Consider the following 27,830-nt stretch of genomic DNA (forward strand, 5'->3'; position numbering starts at 1 on the left):
AATACGCAGCAGCTGAAAAAATCATAGATGTGAACGTGTCCCATAGGAAACCATGTTAAATGAATTGTAGGGCATTTCTGCAAAAATGCACGAAAAAATGCATAGGTGAGAACCAGGCTTAAGACGTTTAGTAGCGGCAGCAAGTGTATTTTCGTCACAGAGACTGCACACATAGAATTATGTATGAATCGGGTAACAAGGTAGGCAGATCATTAGCAAAGTCTATTCGTACAAAATTGGGACGTACATATATGCCAAAATTACTTTGCCCCACGAGGGGGCTGGTACATTCATCTGAAGACATTGTACAGACGTTCTATGAGTATTATATGACCATGTACAACATTCCCAATTCCAACTTGGCCCCTGCTAATAAGCAGGGACGTGAATAGCTTCTTCACTATATCTCATCTATGGCCCCTCCCTAAGATAGATCAGTCGACTATTGATTCATTGAATACTTCTTTTTTTGACAGAGGAAATATACCAGACGATAAAGGCATTGCCATTGGGTAAGAGTCCAGGACCAGATGGTCTCCCAAGTATATTTTATAAACATTTTCAAGAAGCTCTAGTTCCTATTCTTGATAGTACTTTTAACTCAATTTCTGCTACATGTTCTTTTCCTCGACAATCACAGGAAGCCCACATTACTCTTATCCATAAAGACCAGAAAGATACTATTGAATGCTCAAGCTATCGTCCTATATCTTTAATCAATGTGGATCTGAAAATTTATGCTAAATTATTAGCCGATAGACTCCAATTGGTCATTCCCGCAATCATTAGTTTAGATCAAGTTGGTTTTATTCCTACCCGTGAACCACAGGATAATACTATTAAAATATCTCTTATCTCGTACTGCCAGTCACGGAAGGTCCCATTATGCCTTCTCTCAGTAGACGCCGAAAAGGCGCTCAATCGTTTAGATTGGGTATTCTTGAAATCAATAATTAAGCAAATAGGTTTACCTTTGGACATGATTAATAAAATAATGGCCCTATATTCCTGCCCCAACAGCTCGTATTAGGGTAAATGGCTTGCTCTCGGGCCCTGTTCAAATTTCTAATGGGACCTGCCAAAGATGCCCTCTCTCGCCACTTCTCTACATATTTGCAGTGGAGCACTTGGCGATGGCTATACGTGCTAATGACTCAATTCAGGGTGTGGACATTGCTGATAAGCAATATAAAATCCGTTTATATGCGGACGATTTCTTACTTCATATCACTAATCCACTAATGGTCCTTTTTAAAGGAACTAGAACTTTTTGGTACCCCGAGCAATTTTAAAGTTATTTTTGTTTACAAACGATTTTTATTATGTAAAAGGTCAAGATATAAAACAATTACAGTGATGGTACAGGTATGTATACAAATATCTTTAACAGTGAATGTTGTACAGGAAATAAAAAAGGATTGTGGTTAGTGAGATGAAAAAATGCACAGTGTCATAATCAGGCCAATAAAGAGTATTGTCGTGGAGGGAAGAAAAAAGGACAATTACATATATGTTAAGAGGAGGTTAAGAAAATAAAATAGAAATTTTTCTAAATCTGATAGGTGGTATCCTAGAGAGTCCATTGTTTTGATAAAGTGACATAGAGTCATATAACGTGTGGTGAATTCTTTCATAAAGTTTGATGTTCGTCATGCGGTTGAGAATTTGAGGCCAAGGTACCATTGTGGAGTGCCAATTGAAGGCTATGGCCCAATGAATGGAGCTGAGGAATGTGTGGATTAGCCTTGTGCTAGTCATTGGAATATCCTGTATAGGGGAGAATAGAAGACAGATTTGGGGTGTAAGAAATCTTTCTACCGGATATTTTTTCAATGATTATGCTAGCCTTATGCCAAATGTTTATGTGGGGACAATCCCAAAAGATATGCAAAAGTGTACCCTGAGAGGGGCAACCCCTAAAGCAGAGTGGGGATAGTGAGGGATAAAATGAATTAAGTTTAGCGGGGGTAAGATACCATCTATAGAGCAATTTGATGGCTGATTCTCTGATCGAGGTTGTTTTGGTACATTTATGGAGATTTGTATAAATAGTATCCCATTGATCAAGAGTAAATGAGGTATTTAAATCTGATTCCCATTGTAGCATGGGATGTGATTTCTCAGGCATGTTGGTCTCATTTAAACTTTTATTTATTTTGGAGATTAAACCACTATCACGAGGGGAGGAGATACAAATTTGTACAAATTGTGTATAGGGGGGATGGAGTGTAAGTGATATTTCTGATAGAATTGTATTATATTTGTATAGTTCTCTAGTTCAGTTGGTGGGAAATCATATATTTTATTTGTAGACTGGAGAAAGTGAGGAATGAATTGTTGTGGGAGAGCAATTTTAAATGTGTTAGGTTATGTGACTTCCAATTCGTTATAAAGTTTTCTTATGCAAAGGGTTTTATTGATCATATAAATCAACACAATAATACAAAAAGACAATGTAGGACACAACATGCGTATATAGTTTGGGTGGGTTAGAATATTTCAATAATAGTAGTCTGAGACAATAGGATATGCACCAGAACTCAAAATTACACTCGGAAACTTTTAAGATCAGCATACATTAATAGTATGGCGCAACACTAAGCTCCATTACTTTGCAGATATAACTACAGAACTGTATATAACATTTGCGGTAAGAAACAATACAATAAAGATAAATGTAAAATATGACTCATCATTGTGGAAATAAAGAAAGGCAATATATATTCATAATTTGTTTCACATCATGTGTCCGAGCCCAGCAGGACCTAATCTATGGGCTATAGAGACATAGAAAAGAGAAGGTAAGAAGGAGAAATAAGGACGGAGAAGATCAGAAAGAGGGTGAAATAAGTGTGCAGGATAAAGGAAAGGGAAGAATCAGAGAAAGGAAAAAGAGGGGAGAGGGAAGTCCACGGGGTAGGAAGGGTGGAGACATACTAAAGAGAGAGTAATGTCGAATCAAAACGGGAAGGGTGGGAATATGCCACCCACGGTTGCCAGGTCCGAGGAGATTTAACATGCGTATCTGATAACATAGCCGTCAACTTTTCATTAACCATGATATCATTTACGTGGTTTTTGACTGCCTCAAAGCTGAGAGCCGGAGATTTCCAAGCCTTTGCTATGGTTAATTTAGTTGCAGTAAAAATATGAGATGCCAATTGGCGTTCTGGTCTTAGTAGTTCTGTGATTGGTTTCCCCAGAATTGCTTCAAAAGGGTCCCTCTTTATATTGATATTGAAGAGGTTACGGAGCAATGCATAGACTCTAACCCATACTCTACATACCTTGGGGCATTGCTACCAAATGTGTGCCATCGTACCCTCCTGGGAACACCCACGAAAACATAGGGGAGAATATGTTGGGATAAAACTTGCTTATCTGGCCGGGGTGTAATACCATCTATAAAGCACTTTATAGGCGTTCTGCAAGAAAAGTACATTTTGCGAGCATTTAGACAATGCGATAGTCATGACTTCCGGTCCAGTCTCCTCCCCAGTTCCGCCTCCCACTGGAGATGTTATGATCTCAGGGGTGGTCTTTTGGAGCCTATGATAGCTGTATATATTAAAGAGATCAAACCCGAGGAGTGGGGCCATGATCTACAAAGGCTTTCGAAGGGAGTTAATGTATAGGGGGTTGGTTGAGATTTTGTAAGGGTTTGGAGAAAATGCCAGATTTGTATGTAGCTATAGTGCTCCCTAAAGGGGGATGTAATAGGAGGAATGTAAGACTGCAAATGGGATGATCTTGGTAGGGGTAAGCATAGAATGGACATCCATAAAGCCGTTTTCAGTCCACCACGTAAATTGCCGTGGGTTATCGCATCCAGATGGAAATAGTGGACACTGAAGAAGGCAAAGCAGGGGGAGATGGGGAGAGATTAAGCCCGCAGAGTATTTGACCGAGTCCCATAAACAGAGAGAGTGGGCCAAACATGGGCCTATATTGGTCGGACGTGGGCTCGAGGGAGCCAAGGGAGGGGAGGCTAATGGTATCGGGTGCGAGTCCATCAGGTCAATAGTGGCCTATAGCGGCATTTGTTGTTTCTCATGAAGGTGAGATAGTGGGGCAATAGCCGCTGCTGTATAGTAAGCATATAAATTGGGAACCGAGAGGCCACCATTGATCCTTCGGGCGTACAGCACCTGCCGTTTAATTCTAGGCTTTATAGAGCCCCAAATAAATTGCATGATTTTGCGTTGGTGTATGCGTAGCACATAGGAAGGGACCTGGACCGGCAAGACCTGAAAATAGTATAGCAACTTTGGGAGATAAGTCATACGGATAGTCGCAATCCTTCCGAACCAGGACAACGGAAGAGTGGACCAGGAGGAGAGCATAGCCATCAGCTTTCAAAACAATAAAGGAAAGTTGGCTTGATATAGGCCTGAGTATTTTGGGGTAAGCCGAATCCCAAGGTAGGGTAATAATTCTAGCCATTGGAAGGAAAATGCAGATTGCAGGGCTCCCAACTCAGAGGGAGAGAGGTTGATTGACATTGCTTTGGATTTGGCGGGATTGACAGAAAGGCCCGAGAAGGTGGCGAAAGTATCCAAAAGAGAAAGCAAATTCGGGAGGGAGATTCTTGGTTTAGTAATGGTCAGGAGGATGTCATCCGCGAATAGTGATAACTTATGCGGAGCACCCGCCACTTCTACCCCCGCTATATCCGGATGGGATCGGATGGCCTCTGCCAAGGGTTCCAATGCCAGGATAAATAAGAGCGGGGAAAGTGGGCAACCTTGACAGGTACCTCTTTTAATAGGGAAGATAGTTGACTCGAACCCACAGTATTTCACTTTGGCCTGGGGGGAATCGTAGATAGCAGAAACCCAACGCATAAAGGAGGTGCCGAAACCATAGCGTTTAAGTACCTGTATCAGGTAGGGCCAGGGCAATGTGTCAAAAGCTTTGTTGATATCTAATGACAAAAACATTGTTTCCAGGGACCTGTTATGGACAAGATGCTGTATTTGAAGGAGACGTCTTATAGCTTCACCAGCCTGTCTTCTTGGGACAAAGCCTACCTGGTCCTTTTTTATCAAGCGTGGTAGAAAGGAATTGAGGCGGTTGGCCAAGATTTTGGTTAAGATTTTCATGTCAATATGAATTAATGAGATTGGCCTAAAGTTAACCCACGAGATTGATCCCTGTCTGGTTTAGGGATCATAACGACGTTGGCAGTCAGCAGGTTAGGTGTAAAAAGGCGACCTTCCTTAAATGAATTGTACATATTTTTTAGGTGAGGAGCAATAACATCTGCTAATTTCCGATAATAAAGTGCCGTAAAGCCATCAGGCCGGGTCATTTTCCTACCTTCAATTCCTTAATACACTGGAGGACTTCCGAGACTTGTATGTCTAGATCCATCAGGGATGTGTGGGATTTGGATAGAGAAGGTAGAGATAGACTTGTCAAGAAGGTGTCAAGGCCTTGGGTGGAAGAATGATCAGATGCAGAATACAGTTTAGTAAGGCGATACCGGAATTCCTCCAAAACTCGCTGGGGATTGCCGGTGAGAGTGTTGTGGCGGGTGCGCAATGTAATGGGAGCGAATTTTGGGGCAAAAGTTCGCAGTCTATTGGCTAGCATTACATTAGGTTTGTTGGCTTTGACGTACCATTTTTGCCGGGCCCAGCGTAGAGTGCGTTCCGCCTCCTCCATCAAACACAAATCTAGCTCTGTACGGGCCTTATCTAAAAGTTTGCGGTTAATGGGGGTGGGGGATTGCTTAAATGTCATTGATAATGCCTCCAATTTTGACTCCAAATCGCGACGAGCCTGAGCCCTCTCCCTTTTGCGCTTAGATGCTAGACGAATAATGTGACCTCATAGAACTACTTTATATGCTTCCCACAAGGTGACGGGAGACGAAACTGATCCTAAATTAAAGCTAAAATATTCCTGAGAGGCTTTATGGATGTCATTAAGAATTGCTTTGTAGGACAAAAGAGATTCATTCATCACCCAGGGGGAGAATTGTAGTCTACTGAGCAGAGAATTACAAACCGTCAGAATGGGGTCATGATCCGACCAAGGGGCCGCCAGGATAGAAATTGATTCTATTAAGGGGAGGTGCTTACGAAGGACGAACATATGATCAATCCTGGAGTGGGAGTGGTGAGGGTGGGAGTAGTGAGTATAATCTCTTCCCAGGGGGTGAAACTCCCGCCAGACATCTATTAACTCATGATTTTGCAGTGAATGTGAAAATGTTTTAGCTGCTGGAGAAAGGAGTTTGTGATCCGAAGGGTAATTGTGCAGGGAGGGGTTCAATGTCACATTAGAGTCACCCACCAAAAGTAGTGTACCTCTCTCTGATGGGACCTCTACAAGGCACAGACATGGGTCAGGAAAGGCCCCGGGTTTTTATTCGGGGCATAATAAGTCATAATCGTAACCTCGGTATCTTGGATAGTACCCTGGAGAATTAGGTACCTGCCATTTGGATCTGCTATTTGTTTACTGCAAAGTAAATGGGACAGTTTTGCATATAGCGATCAGGACATCCCTCTGCTTAGTGGGCGCATTTGCCAAGAAAACATGGGGATAATCCGCCGCGAAGTATTTAGTACATGAGGAGGAAGAAAAATGGGTTTCCTGCAGACATGCAATGTCTATTTATTTTTTGTTTGAGGTATTTAAAAACCTTGACCCGTTTCTGGGGGGGGAGTTCATGCTCTGGACATTCAGGGACAACCAATTTAGGGTCATTTGTACGGAGGGATACTCCTATACAATATTCCAACCATACACCCCGTGGACTGGGGGGGGGGAGAGGGGGCAGGGAAGAAAAGAGACAAGAAGGGGGGGGGAGAAGAGAGCAAGACAGAAAAAATAAGTGTATTGAGGAAAACTCGGAGAAGAGCAAGCCTTAAAGATATAAATGCTTCTTTTCGTGGGTTGTAGGACCCACAGTGGGGTGGAACATTGGCCAAGAAAACCATCTTAGCCAAGTGCCAACACATGAGGGGGAGCAGTGATCCGACAGAACCACCATCCTATTGCATTTCAATGTAGTCAGATGTAATATATTGTGCACAAAATCTAATAGAGAAGGAAAAAAAGAAAAAAAAAGTATCTAATGAGACAGTTAACTAGAACCAAATTAGACAATGAAAACCAAATACTTATAAAAACCTATGAAGGTAATAACTATATGGAACCCCTGGGCACTCGGCGATGAGAGCCAACCTGCCTCCGCCTTCAGGCAACCAGGGGGACCGGCCCGACCGCTCCGCACCAGCAGCTCCGCCAAACCCCCAAACAGAGGTGGAGAACTGCTGCGCAGAAACAGAGGCCACAACCAGCTTGGTGAACCAGAAAAATTACCCATGCAAGGAATACATTACCCCCCCTCCACACCATAAAAATCCCCCCCCCCAAAAAAGGGTCAGTATTCAGATTTCAAGTTATCCTTCGTGTGGAGAGGGGTCAAAAGGTCCTGCCAGGGTCCATGCCACTGTAATAAACATAAAGATAATGATCAACACTCTCCACCGCCATCTCACAAATGGGGCGGCCTACTGTAGAGTGTTCAGTTATAACTCCAGGGCAGAGGACCTAAAACAAAGCAGGGTGCAAATAAATCGGGAGGGGGCTTTCCAGGTAGCTCGCAACTGCTCTGCGTAGTACTCCAGTGAATAAACAAAAGTCATTGGTCGCGGCATATGGTCAGGTGATAAGAAAAAAAATCAGGTATCACAAAAATGTAAGCAAAGTACCTTCAACCATTGTTAGACCTATGGAAACGTTGAGCCTGTAGATCTCTCAGCGCTTGGGATCCTGGTTGAGTACATTGAGAGGATTGTCGAGGAGGTTGGAATGGTCCCGGCCTAGAAGAGGATGATGACGCATCAGGTTGGGACAAGGGGAGGTCCAACTGCAGATCTTGAAAATGACGCTTCAACTCAGATGGGGAAGTAGCATGGAACTGGCGACCCAAGTGGGAGAAAGACTATTTAAAGGGGAATCCCCATCTGTATTTGATCCCCTGCGTCTGTAGGACTTGAAGATAGGGTCTAAGGCCTCGCCACCTGGCTATAGTGACCGGAGATAGGTCAGCAAACAACTGAAGAGAGTTACCTTGAAAAGAGAGGTCTTGTTGATATCTTGCAGCTTGTAAAAGTTTCTCTTTGGTACGGTAATAATGAAATTTAATGATAACATCCCTCGGAGGGCATCTGAGGATTTAGGTGCCAAGGACCTGTGAATACAGTCGAACTCGAGCCTCTCCACTGGGATCTTGGGAGCCAATTCTTGGAAGAAAGCAGTGGCTGTGCCCTGTAGGTCAGTAATAACCTCTGGGATACCGCAAATGCGTATGCTGTTCCTGCGTGCCCTATTCTCTGCGTCCTCCAGCTTATCTTATCAAGCTCAGCTGCCATTTTATCAACCTCCTCATGACCCTCCAACACTGTGGTAGCCAGGTCCATGCATTGCTCTGGTTGATTGGTGCTGTGGCCTATCTCTTTAAGGCCTCGCACCAGGTCTGAAGAGAGCTTGCGGGAGGCTGTGGTGATTTCGTCCCTCACTATGCTGCGGAACTTGTCCAGCAAGTTATCGGGGTCCGCAGGGAGAGGGCTCCGCAGATCTGTGGGAAATTGATGCAGGCTATCTGCAGGAGACGCTGGATCCTCAGCAGAAAGCTGCGTGGCATCATCCAACTCTGGAGGCTCAGGCGCCATTTTAAATTTCCCTTTGCCAGGGCCGGAAGGAGGTTTATGGGGCTGCCGGCTCCTGGGCTTGGATTTTACCGAACGGTACATTACCAGTCGCTTCCCGAGACAATCTGGAGCCTGGGGAGGTAAGTGAGCCATGTCCCCGCTCGCTTTGTGCACTATTAGGCCGGAGTTTTGGTTCCGTCGGCGCGGAGGAATTATGCGGCCATCTCCGACGCTCGCGCGCATGCGCCTCCCAATTCGTTAGAAAGTTTTGATCTTGAGCTCTATCTGGGAGGGGAAAACGAGGGTAACCTAGAAAGGAAGCCAATGGGGGAAAGTCAGAGGATAACTTAAATTTAGAGACTTGTCTGTTCCATAGTTGAAGGGTGTGAGTGACGATGAGGTTTAAGGGTCTTATTTTTTGTGGTGGGATAGTCTTGGACCAGAGAAGTCCTTGTAGATTGTAGGGTAGGATAGATTCTTTCTCGAACCGGAGCCAAGGGATTTGGAGTGAAGGGGCATACCATTGGGCTAATTGGGTAAATCTGGCCGATAGATAATAAAGCCAAAGGTTAGGAATGCTGAGGCCTCCTTTTATTTGGGGTCTAAACATAAGGTAATAGCTAAATCTGGGTTTCTTGTTTAGCCATGTGAATTTGCTGATCTCTCTCTGTAAAGAATCTAATGGTTTTTTTATGTAGAATAAGAGGAAGGGCTCTAAAAAAAAAAAAAAAAGTTTGGGTAATATCATTTTTACCGCCACTATTCTGCCTGAGAATGAATCCTGGTATGATGACCAAAGTTTAAGTAGATTTTTAATACTGTTATATAAGGGAGGGTAGTTAACTTGGTAAAACGTTTTATACGAAGGTGTAATCTGGATACCTAGATAGCTAAACAAATCCGCATTCCAATTGAATGAGAATTTGTCTTTAAGTGAAGGCTGGGGGAATATTGATTGGTAAAGCTGAGCATTTAGATATATTTACACCCAGACCTGTCAGGTCGTGGAAGATGGCAAGGGTTTTAGTTAGGTTGGGTAGGGAGATAAGAGGGTCGGTTATAAACAGAAGCACGTCATCTGCGTAGAGATTTAGCTTGTATTCTTTGGATCCTTTGAAATATCCTTTAATGTCTGTGTTGTTTCTAATAGCGCAAGCAAGGGGTTCTATCGCGAGGGCGAAAAGTAGAGGGGAGAGGGGGCAACCCTGTCTGGTACCTTTGGTCAGGGGGAAAAATTCAGAGTTGTTGCCTGGGAGTTTGATACGTGTTTATGGGTTGTGATAGAGAGTCTTAAAGTCATTTAAGAATTCATTGTTGATGCCATATTTGGGGAGTAGAGTGTCAAGATATGACCAGGAAACGCTGTCAAAAGCTTTGTGTATATCAAAACTGAATAGTAATGTGGATTTGGAATGTATGTTGGAGTCTTGAATGATATTTGTGGTCAGTCGTATGTTGTCTGTTATTTGTCTGTTAGGAATGAACCCTGTTTGATCAGGATCAACTAATGGAGAGATAACAGCCGATAATCTGTCTGCCAAAATACGGCCAAATATTTTTAAGTCGTTGTCAATAACTGATATTGGGCAGTAGTTTTGAGGCGTGGAGTGGTCTTTATTTGGTTTGGGAAGAAGGGACCTGTTAGCTAATAGCATTTCAGATGGGAATTGGCCGCCTTGTAAGATATTATTATACAGTTTAGTAAGTTGTGGGGTAATGGTAGGGGCAATTTTTTTATAGTAGAAAGTGGAATAGCCGTCTGGGCTTGGGGCTGTGGATATCTTTAAAGTTCTAATGGTTCTGCAAACTTCTATGTCTGTACAAGGGGCATTGAGAGATTCAATTTGATCCCTGGAAAGAGTGGGTAATGTAATGTTGTTAAGCCAGTCCAGGGAAGACTGTTTGGGGGATGATTGTGATGTGGAAAGATTTTTATAGAAGTCTAAGAACAGTTTCATGACCTCTTTGGGATGGGACACCGTATTTCCGGATGGGTTCCTTAATTTGTATGTGTGGGGTGGTTTCGTAGATTAATTAAGTTTTCTAGCGAACATGGTAGATTATGAATTGCTGTTGAGTAAGAATCTGGCTTTAGACCATCTGAGGGCCTTTTCGGTGTCCGATGCTAATAATGTGTCTAAGGTTGTGAGTTTCTCTTGAATCTGTTTAAAAAGGTCACTAAATGGGTTTTGGTTATTTCTGTGATATAAATGATCTAGATATTTCGTGAGGGATCTAATATCTGCAAGTTTGGATTTGTTTTTAATTGGGGCAATATTTATCAGATGGCCTCTCATTACCGCTTTATGCGCCATCCAGATATTTGTAGGAGACATGTCTGGTGTTACGTTATGTGCAAAGTATTGCTCAAGGTGAGATAGAATTTGTTGGTTGCTTGATGGATCTGTGAGCAAGGAATCGTTTATTTGCCATGAGTGTGATCAGACCAAGGACATGCATGGATATCTGCCTTAGAGGATTTGGCAGGTAGGATTGGGGTGCAGAAGATGTAATCAAGTCGAGCGAAGCTGTTATGAGGGTGGGAATAGAATGTGTAGGATTTGATACCTATGTTGTGGGCTCTCCAAGTATCTACTAATTGATGATTATATAGTGATTTGTTCAAAGATTGGGAAAATCTTTAGAAAGCTTTAGAAGACAGGACAACTTTGCTTCTGTCCAGAGCCGAATGAGCAGCTAAATTGAAGTCACAACCCACTATTAGATGTGCGGAATGATAATTGTCTAGGGTATCAAAAAATGTGTTGAAAAAGTTTGAGTGGGCATCATTTGGAGCATATACTGAGGCAATGGTGACCAAATGTCCTTTAATTGAGCCTTTCAAAATCAAATAACGACTGTCTGGGTCCTTAAAGACATTCTGAAACTTAAAAACCACTGAGTTCCTAATAAATATGGCAGCACCCCTAGATTTTGTTTTGTAAGTAGTGCAATAAAGTTGGCTGAAACTTTTGTCAAAAAATTTAGGGTGTTTGTTGTGAAGTGAGTTTCTTGCATTAAGATTATATCCGCTCCCAATCTTTTTATAGTGGCGAAAAGCTTTCTTTCTCTTCTGAGGTGAATTAATGCCCTGGGCATTGTGAGAAGTCACCCTAAGACCCATTGTATTGGTGTTAGAAAGCGATGATGGTTATGAAGTAGTGGCAATGGATCACAAGGCCCACGGCAGAGCATATGGCAAAGTCGGTGTGGTATTAGTAATATGGTTAACAACGATAACATTAATAAAGAAAAATTACCTGAGACAGAAAAATCTGGAGATCACTGTGTTGCCATCTATATCTTCATAAATACAATATATCGAAATATACATCAAAATCTTGCATATTTTCTTGTTGACCTTTCTATATCAAATAATATATTATACTTCTACATGTGAACACTGGAGTTTTGAGTACCTGAACAGTAGAACCCTAGAAATAATGAACTCCTAGATAATAACAGTGCTGCATTGCACAACAATGCACCATCATAATAGAAATAGAAAAATTATTTATAGCTTGGGGGTCAGGGTGAGAAGCACTGCCTGACCGAAAATAATATTGTTGTGGACAATACTGTCCATTACTCACAAATGGAGAATCCACCATTAAAACAATGGATAGCAGGATCAGTCGTAGAAATGTATCCACTGTTCGAACCATGCTTTTGGAGTCCTTTGTGAGTAGGGGAACAAACTAGCAGAGGCAGAGCAGATCAGCCTCAGCGAGCATTCTATAGACAAAAATATAAGAGCATGTTGTGACATATGTAGAAAAAATTAGTAGAAAAAGCATCATAAATGGGGAAAAAAAAGAAAAAAAGTTAAATGTATAAGATCGTATAGTAGGAACTTTGATATACCCACCCAATACCTTGTAAAGGTGTAGAACTGCTTTACTAAACACAGTAAATCAAACTTCAAAACTTGTAAATTTTTAGAACTGTAAAAATTGTTCTTTGAACCTTGCGAGGGAAGAGAAGAAAAAAAAATCCAGAAGAAGGGTGAACTTTCAGCCGCAGGTATGCGACAGCTTTATCTTCAGGCATCCAGACTTCTGAATAATGGACGCCATCTTCCTTGTCCACGACGCGTGGCTGGGGTGGCCCAGATAGATGAGGTATGAGGAGTGATAGGAGGCCTTGCAACTGCACCTGGGTCTAGGAGACCCAACTTTACCAGGAGAGCTTTACCTTCCGAGATGTTGAAAACTGTATAAATGGTGCCATTGTGTGGTACTGTTAATTTAAATAGAAAACCCCATCGGTATCTAATGTGAGCAGATTGTAATACTGAAGTTATCTCTTTCATTTTGCGTCTCCTTTCCAAGGTAGCTTGTGAAATATCTGGAAATATTTGAATTTGTGTTCCATCCAATTCAATGTTATGCATATTTCTAGATGCTCTTAGTATGCTTTCTTTTGTGATAAAGTATTTCATGCATAGAATAATGTCACGTGAAGGTTTGTCTGGGGGTGGTTTAGGACGCAAGGCCCTATGAATTCTGTCACACACAAATGAGGATGGAGGTAAATCCAGAAGGAGATTGTGGAACAGTTTGGATACTGCTGGCGTAAGTTCGGTGATAGACTCTGGAATACCACGAATCCTCAGGTTGTTCCTACAGTTTCGATTGTCCAAATCTTCCACTTGAGATTGTAATTTTGAGTGGTTTTCAGCTAACAGTTCAAAGTCCCTTGTAAGATCGTTGTATGCAAGTGATAACTCATCATGTTTGGTTTCTAGAACATCTGTGTGTCCTCCCAGGGTTGCTATTTCTTGTGTGAGTGTGTTTGTTGTTTTTTGGAGTTCACACTGTATTTTGTCTACTAGTTTTTCGTAGATCTTGGTTAAGCTGGAGTCCAAATCTGCTTTTGTGATCTGAGAGGGGAGGTCACTGCTCTGTGTTGAAGAAGACTTATGTGGAGGGCCAATGGCAGTTGTAGGGGACTGTACAGGCGATAAACTAGTGCCTTTATGCATCATTTTATTCTGCTCCTTATTGCGCAGTGGGTATGTGATTAAAGAGTGCTTTTGCGCACGGCGATTGAACGCCTTCTTGCCCAACGGCATGCACTAGTATGAACTGCTGGGATGTTTATAAAAAATATAATTATTTAAGGTAATTGATCCTTACAGTGCGTGTTAAATCCTCGCTGAATCGATGAAATTCTTAATTACGGATGGTGAACTGCATCGCGTCTCGCATGCGCCCCCACTTATTTATGATTATGACTTTAGTTCACTTTATCACCCCTATCCTAGGGCAATAGCTTGTTCCGAATCTGTTGTGGGACTACATGTTGCCCGATGAGATGTACAGGGGACCTAGTGGGGGTAAAGATCAAACACCTAGGACTTTTGGAGAACCAGTCTATGAGGTGTAGCAGGATGGCTGCCCCTGACTGCAATGTAAAGAGCGGTACTCTCTGAAGTAGTGTGGGGAATCTCATGCAAGGACCCTGGGAGATTGTCTCAACTGCTGGGCAGCTCCAGCGTCTCTGTAGAGAGCAAGTCTGGCCTGCGTGGGTGTAGCAAGATGGCTTCTGCACCTGGATATGGGGATAGGGTTGTTTCTAGTGGGTAAGTCTCCTAATTCCGCAGCCTGGGTCCACCCCCCCGCGAGCGGGGGGATTTTGTAATGTCTTGGGGTTTGGATCTGGCCTAGGGGGGACGAGGGAGCTACTGATGGGCTCAAGGTGTGGCAAGATGGCCGCCCCTCACCTCTGTCTCCGGAGCGCAGTCCTATGCAGGGTATCTCCAGCAGCCCCCAGGTCTCCCAAATTCTCACCTCCCGATCCACGGTGCCGCCACGGGTGTGTTCGGAAGGCGCTGCCGCCTGTCCCACTGTGCGCGGCAGCCGAGCGCGGAGGATCCGCAGGCCTCGTAGGCCTCAAGATGGCGGATGGAGCCGGCCGCGGGCCGGACAGTAGGGCGAGCGGATGGCTGGGATTATCCAGACAGGCAGGGGTCTGCTCAGGGGATGCCCAGGGACCTGGATTGAGGGCTTGGTGGGGGATTCCGTGAGTGCTGGAGCAGGATGGCTGTGGATTCTGTCCGGGACAGCGGAGCTCCATCACAGCACGTCTCAAGATGGCGTCCGGACCCCGGTGGATGCAATTTTAAAGTTAATGCAACAAAATCATATTGCCTAGACATTTTCCTTCCTGTAGGTACTCAGAATCTTCTTGTGGACAAATTCCCATTTCAATGGGCACAACACTCTATAAAATAACTAGGAGTACAAATACCAACACAACTTCATAAATTATATGAGCTGAATTATTGCCCGCTCTTGACCATCATGTGGCAATCCTGTAAGAGATGGTCTCCTATGAGACATTTCTGGTTTGGGCTGATGTCCATCTTGAAGATGGACATCCTCCCTAGATTTTTTTTTTTACATCTTTCAAACCATTTCGATTCGGAGTCATCCTTTAATTTTTTTTGCTTGGCACGGTCCATCCTACTTGCATACATTTGGCCTTGATCCGTAGCTAGACTTAAATATGATATCATGGTAAAGAGATGAGATGTCAGTGGTATAGGCTTACCTCACCTGGAACTATACCACACTGCAGCAGTACTTAGTAGGGTACTGGATTGGTTTCACCATGGCTTTGTTAAACAATGGGTCTCCCTTGGATTTATTTCCTGTACCTCTGACCTCCCTCCCCTGGTTGATGCCCAGTGACCGCCCGCTTCTAGCTCAGCTAACGCTTTTACTTTCCTATTTTCTATATATCTGGGACAAGGCCATTACAAAATATAGGGCAACCCAGGGTTCTGACCGAGCTTGTCAGACAGGGGATTTCTCTGTTGGCAATCACTATGCCCATTGCATATATGGCAGGCGATTGATCAGAAGAGCTTGAAATCACTAGGAGCGCTTAGCTCTCTCTCCCGTTTCGCTAGCGGACAATGGCTGCAATATTTTCAATTACGTCCCTTTAATGAGGGGCAGGTTAAGGAATGGCACCATGGGGATCTGACCATGTTTGAGGAGCTGTGCCTTTCTGGCTCAAAGTGTTCACATGCCTTATCTAAAATATATGGTACTCTATTATTTCATGCATTTCCTGACCGCTCCCATTATGTTCAAGACTGGGAGAGGGAACTAGGCTATAGTCTGGCTCAGGAGGACTGGGATAAAGCTTTTACGCTTACATTCAAATCCACTAGAGCGTCCCATTCACAGGAAAGAAACTATGAAATATTAACTAGATGGTATAGATGCCCGACTTTTTAAAATAAGATTAATAAGGCTATACCGGATCTATGCTGGAGGTGCGGGGAGTGAAGAGGCTCATATCTACATGTGTTGTGGTCCTGTCAAATCTTAAAACTGTGCTGGTTGGCTATATTCCAGCTTAGCCATCTGATCACGGGTAAGATGTGGCCTAGGACCCCAGAGGTAGCTCCCCTCTCTATGATACCAGAATCGATTTGGTGCAATTAAATGGAAGTATTTCGAATCCTGTTGATTCCCAGATATTGGAAATTGAAAAATATAATGTGGATGGAAGAGTTGGTAGCCACAGCAAATGAAAATTACCCAAATGTCAGGGAAGTATGGGCTCCCTGGATAGAATTTCTCGATTCTCCTTTGCTCTTGTCCTTTATAGGGAATAGAAATTGACATTATATTTTTCAAAAACACATATGACTGCCCCCCAGGAATAGTCGATATTGGGAGATAAAACATAGTTTTTTTTTTTTTTAGTTTTTTTATCTTGTCATATTTGGCTGACCTGCTTTGTAGGACGCTGTTTTAAATTTTAACTTCTAAAAAAATATATATATATATTTTTTTCGCAAGGATAAAAAAAGGTGTGTTATAAACTTTATTAACAATTGGTATATTTGAGCCTTTTAAAGGACAGTTATTGCTATTGTTAAAGTGTCACATTTACTGCCGTGTGTGTGTGTGTGTGTTGTGTTGTTGTTTTTTTGTTTTTTTTTCTTTCCCTTTTTTTTTTTTTTTTTTCTTCTTTCTACTGTATAATAAAAATGTTTTATTAATTCAATATCTCCAGACAGATGCAGCTTTCCTTTCCCTTATGGGTTTCCGTCTTGAAAGCATCCTTACAGCTACAGTGTTACCTCTGTTATTAACCATGGTGAGTACAATAGAGCAATCAACATTTCACAATTCAGGTCAGCCAAAAGCCTATATTAACATAAAAAAAAATTGTTTTGCCCTGATATACAGATATTGTTCCTTGGTCCTCTTGTCCAGCTCTCTATGGATTGTCCTTGGGACTTCCTTGATGGCTTGAAAGTAGCTTTTGGTAAGCGGCTTCCAATATTTACAGTTTGCAGTATCTGTAGAAAATCAGTGTTTTGAGCAAAATTTGTAATGCATTTTGCTTGATCTTGTCTGTAATACTTATTGGAGTTGTATCTTGTTTTTATTTGGTAATGCAGATCCTAGGTTCTGGATACTCTGCATAACTGACATGCGGTGGTTGCGTAACCAGGTGATTGCCCCACTAACAGAGGAGTTGGTCTTCAGGGCCTGCATGCTTCCTATGTTAGTACCATGTACTAGCCCTGGGACAGCTATCTTTACGTGTCCATTATTCTTTGGCATTGGTGAGTATAGCACGATATCTATGTACAACTTTGTCTTTATTTCAGTCTTGAATATATGGACTCCATAGGCTGATAACTTTGAAAGTAAACTGTAATGCCGCGTACACAAGCTTATTTTCTGTCAGCTGTATGCTTCCGATGGAGCATACACACGTTCGCATTTTCCGACCAAAAGCTCTCATCGGTCTTTTGCTGGCCGAATTTCTGATTGTGTGTACGCGGCATAAGTGTCAAATGGATAGCTTTTTTCTGAAAACATTTTTGTGTTTATTTTTTCTAAATAATCGTTCAGTTTCTTTCTATGAGAGAACATTATTTCATATGATGCACACCACTGGGGCCGTTAAGTGTTTCATTGCCAGAGCCTCTCAGTTTTTCTGCCCTTATCATATTTGGGTAAAATGTTTTTTTTCTTCTAATAATCAGTCGTTGTTTGTGCAAAAAGGCCTTTTGTGTAGCTATCCTGGATTTGAGTCAAAATTTTCCACTTGTTTGAGGCAAATACATTCTAACCTGCAACTATATTCCAAACTGTAAAAAATTGTTTACATGAAGCTGAAGCTAAAACATTTTATTTTCAGGGGAAGGAAGGGTTAGAACCCCTGCTGGGTATTGCTGTTTCTGCAGCTGCTAGGGAAATTCTCTTTTTTGTCCTAGTAACCATTGTACCTGGAGTCAAAAGTGAGAGAAAATCAAATAAGTTGTCACCAGAACAGTAGTAGAGGAGAAGTGCTCCAATAGGGGAACTTGTGGGGACAACAAGAGAATTTTCCTCGCTTTGGAAAAATTTCCCTCTTATGCGAAGGGATATTTCATTGATTGGACACAGGCAACTAAAAGAAAAAACCTTCCTTTACTCTATCAAAAACATAAAAAAGAATGCTTTGACTTTGGATATTCTTTAAAAATTGGTTCTTCACATAAGTCAATGATTCAACATACAGATGGCAATTTAAAATATTATCAAATTATTACAATGCTGAATTTGTGATAATTCACATTGCTTAGGTCAGTGCCAGGATACATTAGCTTGTTACACTAAAGGAAAAAGAGGCCTTGCTGTACAACCTACAGTTTGGATTAGTCCCTGAGCTGTATTTTCCCACAATACCCTATCTAGTACCCAGCACACCAGTGGCCTTTTTAAGTAGCTGTGCAAGCTTTTTGTTCATAGAAATTTTGGTGATCACTGTGGACATCCCCAGGACTGGGGTCCTGTATTTGATTACTAGAAGGACTTTAAATTTATGAAGTTTTTCTATACTCCCTCTGCTTGTGTTGCTTTTTTTCTGTGTGCTATGGTTTTCTTTTGCAATCTAAAAACTAATTGGTAGGTTATAAGTCCGCTTTAACTACTGAGATGCTGTAATGTGTGCAGTACCTCATTGGTGCAATGTGGTGCAGTTCATTGTAAATGGGACCCCAATTCACTTTGTCAGCATACTAATGTGTTGCGCTGCATTGTGCAGTGCTGCCGAAAATGCTGCATGTAATTTTTGGTCTGTTATGATGGGCAATCCAATTCAAGTGATTGTAAGCCTTTGTTTTTTTAAAAATAACAAACATATCATACTTACCTCCACTGTGCAGTTAGTTTTGCCCCGAACCTCATCTTCTGGGGTCCCGCGGCAGCTCTCACGGGTCCTCCCCACATCAGTAAACCCCCTTGGAGAAGCGCTCTCCCAGGGGGTTACCTTGCGGGCGCGCTCCCGAGTCCAGCATTTGCGTGCATAGACACAGAATGCCGAACTCAGCCCTACCCCCTGGTGCCCGCATCATTGGATTTGAGGAGCCAATGGCTGCACTGCTATCAATCTATCCAATCACGAGCCGAGAACCCCGGGCAGAGAGGAAGAACCCTTCTTCGCCGAGGGAACGAACGGGCTCAGGTGAGTAAAACAGGGGGGCCGGTCACTGCCAGAAGTTTTTTCACCTTAATGCATAGCATGCATTAAGGTGAAAAAACATGAGGGTTTATAATCCCTTTAAATGGATGGGCTGCCCTAACAACACGTGTGAGCACAGTGCAGTGAACTGGGATAGTGTAAATGGGCCCTTATTAGCAACTGCAATAAAAACTAGTGAATTAGCATCCTCTATTAATGGAAACACCATTAATCGGATAAATACCTCAAAAAAAGTTGGGGTATAATTTAGTTAATATGTAAAGTTTAAAAAAGACAATTTAATTCTTTGAATATGTAAATGCAATGGTAAATAAAAATAAACAGGTATATGGGTAGGGAACAAAATATCTAATCTAGTTTGATGATAACAAACAGAAAAGATGTATATACTCATAGAGGTTGAATGTGGTACATGACTCCAACATCATCAAAATTTTAAATTTAAAGAAAAAAAAATTAAAAACCCCTAAAACACTGTTTTGCAGATTTTCAGACAGGACTGTAATATATTATGCATGACAGACTCCCTTGTCATAGACAGGTAGCTTGATACAAGCTCCTGCACCTGATGTCACTTATGCTGCCCATACACAAACACATTTTTCTTTCGAAAATTTTACTTTTAGGAATGTTTGTTTGATATTCTAATCGTTAGTGGGGTCAAATCGACGTTCGTTTTCGACCACAGTGACGGAAAAATTTGCAGGTGCAGGATAGAAAACTTTTCTCGATTTGAACAAACTTTAGGACAGTGTATGTGGTTTTTGTTCAGAAATTACATTTGTTTAAAAATTTTATGTTAAAAGCAAGTGAAATTTTTGAACAACATTCGCCCACTCATCGAATGTACAAATAATTTTCATACCAACACTCTTGTTCATAAATTGATGTGTGTATGGCTAGCATAAGACAGTAAGTAGCAGCAGCATGCTTTTTTTTTAATCACCTGCCGGCAGGAGCCAGTACAGAGGCGGGTGGAGATAAAGAGGGACAGGCACCAAAGCAGAGTAGATGGGTGACAGGAAGGATAGAGGGGAAAGTGCTAGGGAGGCCGGTCCTGGGCTGGAACATCCCAATAAGTATGCCCCGTTGCGTGACATTGGTGAAACCAGTCAGGGACCAGCAATGCTGAAGCTGAGTGACTCCCCTAGCTTCTAGGGGAATAACTCCTCCAGTGAGGTCGGGAGTAAAGCCAAGGGAAAGGAAAGATTTTGGGGGTAGGGGACTCAGTTCTCAGAAGGACAGAGAGGGCAATCTGTCACAAAGACCTGAAGCGCCGAACTGTATGTTGTCTACCGGGCGCTCGAGTTCGGCACGTCACAGATCTGATGTACAGATCACTGGGGGGGGGGGGGGGGGGGGGGGGGGGGGGCGGCAGCTGGGGAAGACCTGGCTGTCATGGTGCACGTTGACACCAATGGTAAAGTCAGAGGAAGTTAGAGTGTCCTAAAAAACGATTTTAGGAACTTGTGAGCTAAATTTGAGAAAAAGGACCTCCAAGGTAGTATTCTCAGAAATGCTAGCGGTACTCGAGCCACACCAGAAAGACAGAGGGAGATTAGGGAAGTAAACAAGTGGCTGAGGAACTGGTGTAAAAAGGAGGGGTTTGGGTTCCTGGAGAACTGGGCCGACTTCTCAGTTACCAGCTCTTTAGCAGGGACGAGGAGGGTGCAGATCTGCTGGGACTGAAGATGGCCAACAAATTAGAGGGTCTTTTAAACTAGGCGGGCACCCAATAAGGAGATAGTATGCGACCTGTCTAAACTACGTGGTATGTTCGCCAATGCCAGGAGTCTGGTGGACAAGAACTAGAGCTGCTATTGTACAAGGAGGATTTAGATTTCGGAATTACAGAAACTTGGTTCTCTCATGATCGGCTGGCAACCATTCAAGGGTATTCCCTATATCACAGGGATAGAGAGGGTAAAAAAGGGGGATGGGTATGCCTGTATATCAAAAATGATGTACAAGTGAATGTGAGAGATGACATCACTAAGGGAGCAAGAGAGGAGGTGGAATCCACACTTCCAGGAAGCATGTCAGCAATTCCTGACTCAGGAGGTCACCATTAGGCCTTTAGGGGTCGGGGACACATATACAGGGTATTTTAACTGGGAATCGGATGTGAAGCTATAGATGTGTTGAGGGGGTGGGTATAAATCTTTTATATTAAAGTAGTATTAAAGGCTGGATATACAGGCATACCCCGCTTTACGTACACTCGCGATTACGGACATACCCGCGAGTGTATGTAAAGTGCCTCGCAAGTACAAACACCTTGGTGTCTATAGGAAATCTTGGTCAGCTTGACATGGCACTGCTCCCGAACCATAAGTGACAGGGACACCAAACTTGGTGAGCACTGAGAGGGGACCTAGACTATAACGTATCCGATTTTGGGCTCGGTCAGCTTGCCTAGGTAATCTACCGTGTCCAGTGGTGGCTGGTGCTCAAAATATTTTTTTTGGTGGGGGGGGGCAAACAAACTGAAAAATTCTGAAAAAAACATCAATTGCAGCCTTACTGTGCCCATCAATTACAGCCTCACTGTACCCCGTCGATTGCCGCCTCACTGTACCCCGTCGATTGCCGCCTCACTGTGCCCCGTCGATTGCCGCCTCACTGTGCCCCGTCGATTGCCGCCTCACTGTGCCCCGTCGATTGCAGCCTCATTGTGCCCCGTCAATTGCAGCCTCACTGTGCCCCGTCAATTGCAGCCTCACTGTGCCCCGTCAATTGCAGCCTCACTGTGCCCCGTCAATTGCAGCCTCACTGTGCCCCGTCAATTGCAGCCTCACTGTGCCCCATCAGTTGCAGCCACTGTGCCCACCACCTTGCAGCGGGTCAGACCGCAGCTCCTGTGCCCTCCATGCGTCGCCTCCGCCCCTCCCGATAGGGGTACAATCGCAGCGCCTGTCCTTTCAGCCAATCAGGTGACTGGTATCAGACCTGCGCTACCTGATTGGCGGAGAGACGGTTCAGTGTTAGAAAAGTGAATATTCATTTGCTTTTCTAACACACCTGGGTGAACAATGCTTTGCGCTCTGAGTTCACCTTTTTTGAAGCCTATTAGAGCTCTAATCAGGTGCTTCAAAAATACACCGCCGCTGTAATTCAGGCACCCGGCGTCCGAAAGGGGCCAGGTGCCTGAATAGGGGGTGGCGGCCGCAGCCATGGATAGATTCATGCAATGCATGAATCTAGCCATTAGTGATAGAGGGGGGGTGGCTGGAGAGAGGGGGCGGCAACCGTGCGCCCTTAATGGATGCACCGCCACTGACCGTGTCCTAGTCCTGTGTCCCCAAGTTTGGTGTCCCTGTCACTTATGGTTTGGGAGCAATGTCATGTCAAGCTGACCAACGTTTCTCAAATCTCCTTTCAGGACAACCTTGGAGAGAGTGCAGCTCCTCCCATTTTCCAGGAAACACATGCAGCCTTTAAATCCCTCCTTTTCCACCATGGCTTCAGTTATTGTGTTTCCTCCGCCATGGTGGAAGCGCATGCTGGAACCAGGGAGCTGCGCTCTCTCCAAGGTGGAGGGTATAGGATTACCTCTGTGTCTTTTCTTTTGCAGTGACCATCCCAGCACCCCCCAGTACGGGCGGGGGTGTTCCAGAGTCCCCCGTCTTTTCAGCTCAGAAGATGCCCGGGTCGGCTGGCATGGCTCTGGTGGCTGGGCGGGTGTCGCTGCTGGTCAGCAGCGTGTCCCGCATGTCAGTTCGAGGTCCCGGCCAGCGGGTGACATGACGCAGCTTCCTACGGGGGTGTGGCACTAGTGGTTCCAAGCACCTGGAACGCAGAGACCAAGGGGTGGGTCTGTCGACCGGCGCTTCCGGTTCCGGCCCTCGCTCATGACGCCAGTGACCGGGAAAATTCAAAAACCAGATGGTTTTCTCAGTACCCCGCTGCGTTCTCTGCCAAAGATGGAGGAGAGACTGACAGCTACGGCAGAAGTAGACGCCCCAAGCACCGATCAGGCCCAGGTAAGAGGGGTACAGTGGTGCCTTTATTCTGATCCATATAGGTTTATGTTTTGCTGTTTTGTTGGATCCTCCCTGCAGGGAGCCTGTGGCTGCACGGTCAGAGGTTACTTTACTCGGACCCTGCAGTGTGGACTGGGTGGTTGCTGTTGGGATTGCACTGCTCGGGGGACTGTTTCCTTTCTGTCTGGTGGTATGCACTAGGGGTTGGAAAATTACGTTACGGGCCCTAGGTGAGTTTAATTTTTCTTCATTGCAGGAAAAAGCGTTAGGAAAGTCCAAGCATTCAAATCCACCAAGTCAAAGGAAATGTCCCTCCTGCAAGAACCCCCTTAGAGATTCATGGCAGAAGGCAATGTGCAGGTCCTGTATTAAAGACTTGGTTGAAGAGGAAACGTCCCTGCAGTACAAGGACTTGTTCTCTTCAGTACGGGAACTTACGAGCTCACTGAGTTCAGTCAAGTCCATGCTGGTACAGAGCCCGGCAGTCCAGGTTGAGCCCCAGCATCCACCATCCAGCCCAAGGGCATTCTCCTCCAGAGCAGTGGAGGTTGTGGACCCAGGTGATGAGGGGGCAAGTACTCTTCCCTCCCTCAGGGATTCAGTCAAGGAGGAGGAGGAAGATGATAGCTGAACCTCTAGGTACAAGCTATCTTTGCAGGAAGTGGACAACCTTCTGAGAGCTATTTACACTACCCTCGAAATCCAGGAGGAAAAGGTGCAATTGTCGGTTCACGACAAAATGTACCAGGGACTGGATGACACTAAACACAGAGTATTTCCAGTCCATAGAATCCTCTCGGAGACAGTAAAGAAGGAATGGAAGGACCCTGAGAGAGGCCCCTTCTTTTCCAAGACCCTTAAGAGAAGGTTTCCCTTTGAAGGTAAGGAGTCAGAGGTATGGAATAAGAAATCACAGGTAGATGGTGCATTCTTGCAGGTTTCCTGCCGCACACACCTAGCATTCGAGGACATGGGGGTGCTGAAGGATGCGATAGATAAAAGAGCGGACTCCCTCCTGAAAAAAAAACGTGGGATTCCACATCAGCCAGCCTCAAACCCACTATGGCTTCCACTGTTGTCACAAGGAACCTTGAATGCTGGGTAGAGAAGCTGAAAAGCCACATAGAGGCAGGCACATCACGGAAAGATTTTTTTGGAGTCCTTACATTGATACTGAAGGTAGTATAGTACATGGCTGATGCATCTGCTGAATCAGTTAAGATGTCAGCAAGGTCGTCAGCTCTGGTGAATTCAGCCAGACATGCTGTCTGGCTAAAAATGTGGTCTGGTGACACAGCTTTCGAGATTAATCTGTGCGGCTTACCTTTCTCGGGTGATCTTCTTTTTGGTCAGGACATTGAAACAGTCTTGGACAGGACAGCCGACAAGAAAAAGGCTTTCCCTTCCAAGAAGAAACACCGATCAAAAATAATTTTTGTGCTGTTCAACAGCCCCACAAAATTAGGGATCAAGACCACAAGAGCCGCTGGGCCTCCCAAAGGGGTAAGGGAAGAGGAGGAGTTCTCTTCAGATCTCCCCCAGACCAGCCCCCTAAAAACAAATGACAGTCTTACCCAAGTAGGGGGAAGATTGTTTGCCTTTCACCTACAGTGGAACAAAACAACTACGAACCTGTTTGTGAAAAACGTCATCTCCCAGGGATACAGTCTGGAGTTTTCAGAGCCACCCCCGAGCAGATTCTATGTTACAGCCCTGCCAAGGGATCAGGAACAAGCTTCTGCAATGATGAGCCTGCTGCAGGATCTGATTCAACAAGAAGTGATTATCCAGGTCCCAAAAAGTCAGGAAGGCCGAGGCTTCTATTCCCATATCTTCCTGGTGAAGAAGCCTTCGGGGATGTATCGGGTTGATTCTGAACTTAAAGATCCTGAACAGATCGATCCGCTACAAACATTTCAAGATGGACACGATCCATTCAGTCACAAAATTACTGACTCCAGACTATTTCCTGGCATCCCTAGATCTAAGGGACGCCTATTTACATGTCCGGTTAACTCGGGCTTCTCAATGCTTTCTACGTCTGGCCCTCAACTTGGGGACCCCAGTCTGGCATCTCCAATTCAGAGCTCTGCCGTTCAGACTTTCATCCTCCCCCAGAATCTTTACAAAGATAATGGCGGAAGCTCTAGAACCTCTGAAGCTGAGGGGGATTTCAGTCATCCCATATCTGGAGGACCTGTTGTTTTTCGCAGACTCCAAAGAACAAGTCTTGACAAATCTCCAGGTGTCTCAGGCTCATCTCAAGGACTTAGGGTGGCTCTTGAATCTAGAAAAATCAAATCTAGAGTGCATGCAGGAGATGAAGTTCCTGGGCTATACCATAAACTCTTTTCTTCAAAAAGTTTTTCTGCCACAGGAGAAGAGGGAGAAGATACAATCTGCAGTGAGACAGGTTCAGACGTTCTGACGGCATCGATTCCAGCTATTCAGTGGGCCAGATTACATTCCAGACCCCTCCAGGTGAGTATCATACAAAGATGGTCACACCAGGAGCCGCTAGAAAAACAGATCAAACTTACCTCAAACGTAAAGCGAGCGCTCTGGTGGTGGAGGAGTTTAACCAACTTGGCAAAAGGTCTTTCCTGGGTCTTTCCCCTAGACAAACGTCTAGAAACAGATGCGAGTTCTTGGGGCTGGGGCGCCCACCTGGACGGTCAAACCTCTCAGGGGGCCTGATCCAAAGCGGAAGCCCGAAAGTCCTCAAATTGGCGGGAAATGAAGGCGATCTTTCTTGGTCTCCTAGCTTTTCAACAAGTGGTAAGGGAACAACACGTTCAGGTTCTCTCAGACAATACAACTGCAGTAGCTTATGTGTTGAAACAAGGTGGAACCAGGAGCAGAGGGCTCCTAGAGCTGGCCAGTCAGCTACTTACCTGGGCAGAACAGAATGTGGCCTCCATGTCAGCAGTCCATCTGAAGGGATCCCAGAATCTGCTAGCAGACCTACTAAGCAGAAGGAGACTAGTGGAAGCAGAGTGGAGTCTGAACCAAGAAGTTTTCTCAATGATCACCGAAGCTTGGGGGCAACCTCAAATAGATCTGTTGGCCAGCCAACAGAACTTGAAAGTACAGAAGTTCTTCTCTCTCCACCGAGAAGACCAGGCAGTAGGCATAGATGCTCTCGCCCATCCGTGGCATTACCAGCTGTGCTACGTCTTTCCCCTGATACCACTGGTTCTAAGGAAATTCAGAAGGAAAATGCCAATCTGATCCTGGTCACTCCCTTCTGGCCAAAAAGGCCCTGGTTCGCGACACTACTAAACCTGGCCTCAGAACCTCCATGGAAGCTGCCGCGCAGAAAGGACCTGCTAACGCAGGGGTCGTGAACCATCCGGAAACAGACTGACTACATCTAACTGCTTGGTTTCTGAGGGAGACCTGAAAGCCAAGGGGCCGTCTGATAAATTAGTGAAGACCCTACTTTCCAGTAGAAAAGAGGTAACTCAGGCCATATACCTGAAAGTTTGGAAAAAATTAAATTCCTGGTGAACTTCTAAGGGCCTCCAGGTCAAAAGTTTAGTGTCAGTCTTAGAATTTCTCCATGATAGAATGGAGAAGGGGCTGGCAGCCAGCACCCTGAAAGGCCAGGTGGCAGCTCTATTAGTTTTTTTTTTTTTTGAGAGGACTCTATCCAGAGAAGTCTTAATTTCAAGATTTTTTAGGGGCACTTGCACAAAATAGGCCAGTAGCCCCCAAAGTTTTTCCCAGTTGGGATTTGTCTGTTGTTTTACAGGGTCTCACAGGAGGTCCATTTTAACCCTTACAGAACTTAGTTCTTAAAACAGTTTCTTTGGTAGCCATCACTTTGGCAAGAAGTCAGTGATCTTTAGGCTCTGGCAGTCACCGAACCTATTCTGATGGTCTTTTCAGACAGTGATCCTTCAGACAGACTCAGTGTTCCTACCCAAGGTTTCTTCGACCTTTCGCCGCTCACAGGAAATAGTCCTGCCCACTTTCTCTTCAGCTCCTGCCAGTCCAGGAGAAGAAGCTTTTCACACGCTGGATGTGAGGAGATGTTTGTTACACTTTCTAATAGTGACTAAAGCATTCAGAAGGTCAAACGCTCTCTTTGTGATATTTTCAGGCTCACATAAAGGGGAGAAAGCTTCCAAAAGCATGCTGGGCAGATGGCTTAGATTGGCAATCACGGAGGCCTACAAGGCCAAGGGATAAATACCCCCCCTCAGGTATTGCTGCTCATTCTACAAGATCAATGGCAGTTTCCTGGGCTGAAAGGGCCGGTGCTAAGCCTTAACAAACTACTCGACATTTCTCTGACATTATAGGTTGGACTTACTGTCTGCCTTCAGATCAAGCCTTCAGCAGGAAGGTACTGCAGGCAGTAGTCCCACCCTAGGGTAAGTTTCTCGGTTATCCTCTCCAAGGTTGTCCTGAAAAGGGATTTGAGAAAGACTTACCGGTGACGGTATTTCTAAGAGATTTTCAGGACAACTGCTACTTCCCTCCCTTGTTTTTCTTAGAAGTGGTTTTAAGTGTATATTATGGTTGTTTGGTGGTTTTCTGTGCTTTGTTTTCCAGTATGTCGGAGACCACACAATAACTGAAGCCATGGTGAAAGAGGAGGGATTTAAAGGCTGCATTTGTTTCCTGAAAATGGGCAGACCTATGCTCTCTCCAAGGTTGTCCTGAAAGG

The 27,830-nt window shown here is 44.3% G+C and overlaps 1 protein-coding gene across 2 annotated transcripts in view; it reads left to right on the forward strand.

Annotated features, from left to right (window-relative positions):
• Positions 1–27,830, forward strand: part of RCE1 (Ras converting CAAX endopeptidase 1) — a 228,525-nt gene that overhangs the window by 70,693 nt on the left and 130,002 nt on the right. For both annotated transcript variants that reach the window (XM_073605130.1, XM_073605129.1), the window contains exons 3-5: positions 16,707–16,790; positions 16,883–16,961; positions 17,098–17,265. In XM_073605130.1, the coding sequence (XP_073461231.1) occupies positions 16,707–16,790; positions 16,883–16,961; positions 17,098–17,265 (331 nt within the window). The remainder of the gene's footprint in view (positions 1–16,706; positions 16,791–16,882; positions 16,962–17,097; positions 17,266–27,830) is intronic.

This window comes from Aquarana catesbeiana, linkage group LG11 (assembly GCF_042186555.1).
Source record: "Aquarana catesbeiana isolate 2022-GZ linkage group LG11, ASM4218655v1, whole genome shotgun sequence".
In the NCBI taxonomy this organism is placed as follows: Eukaryota; Metazoa; Chordata; class Amphibia; order Anura; family Ranidae; genus Aquarana; species Aquarana catesbeiana.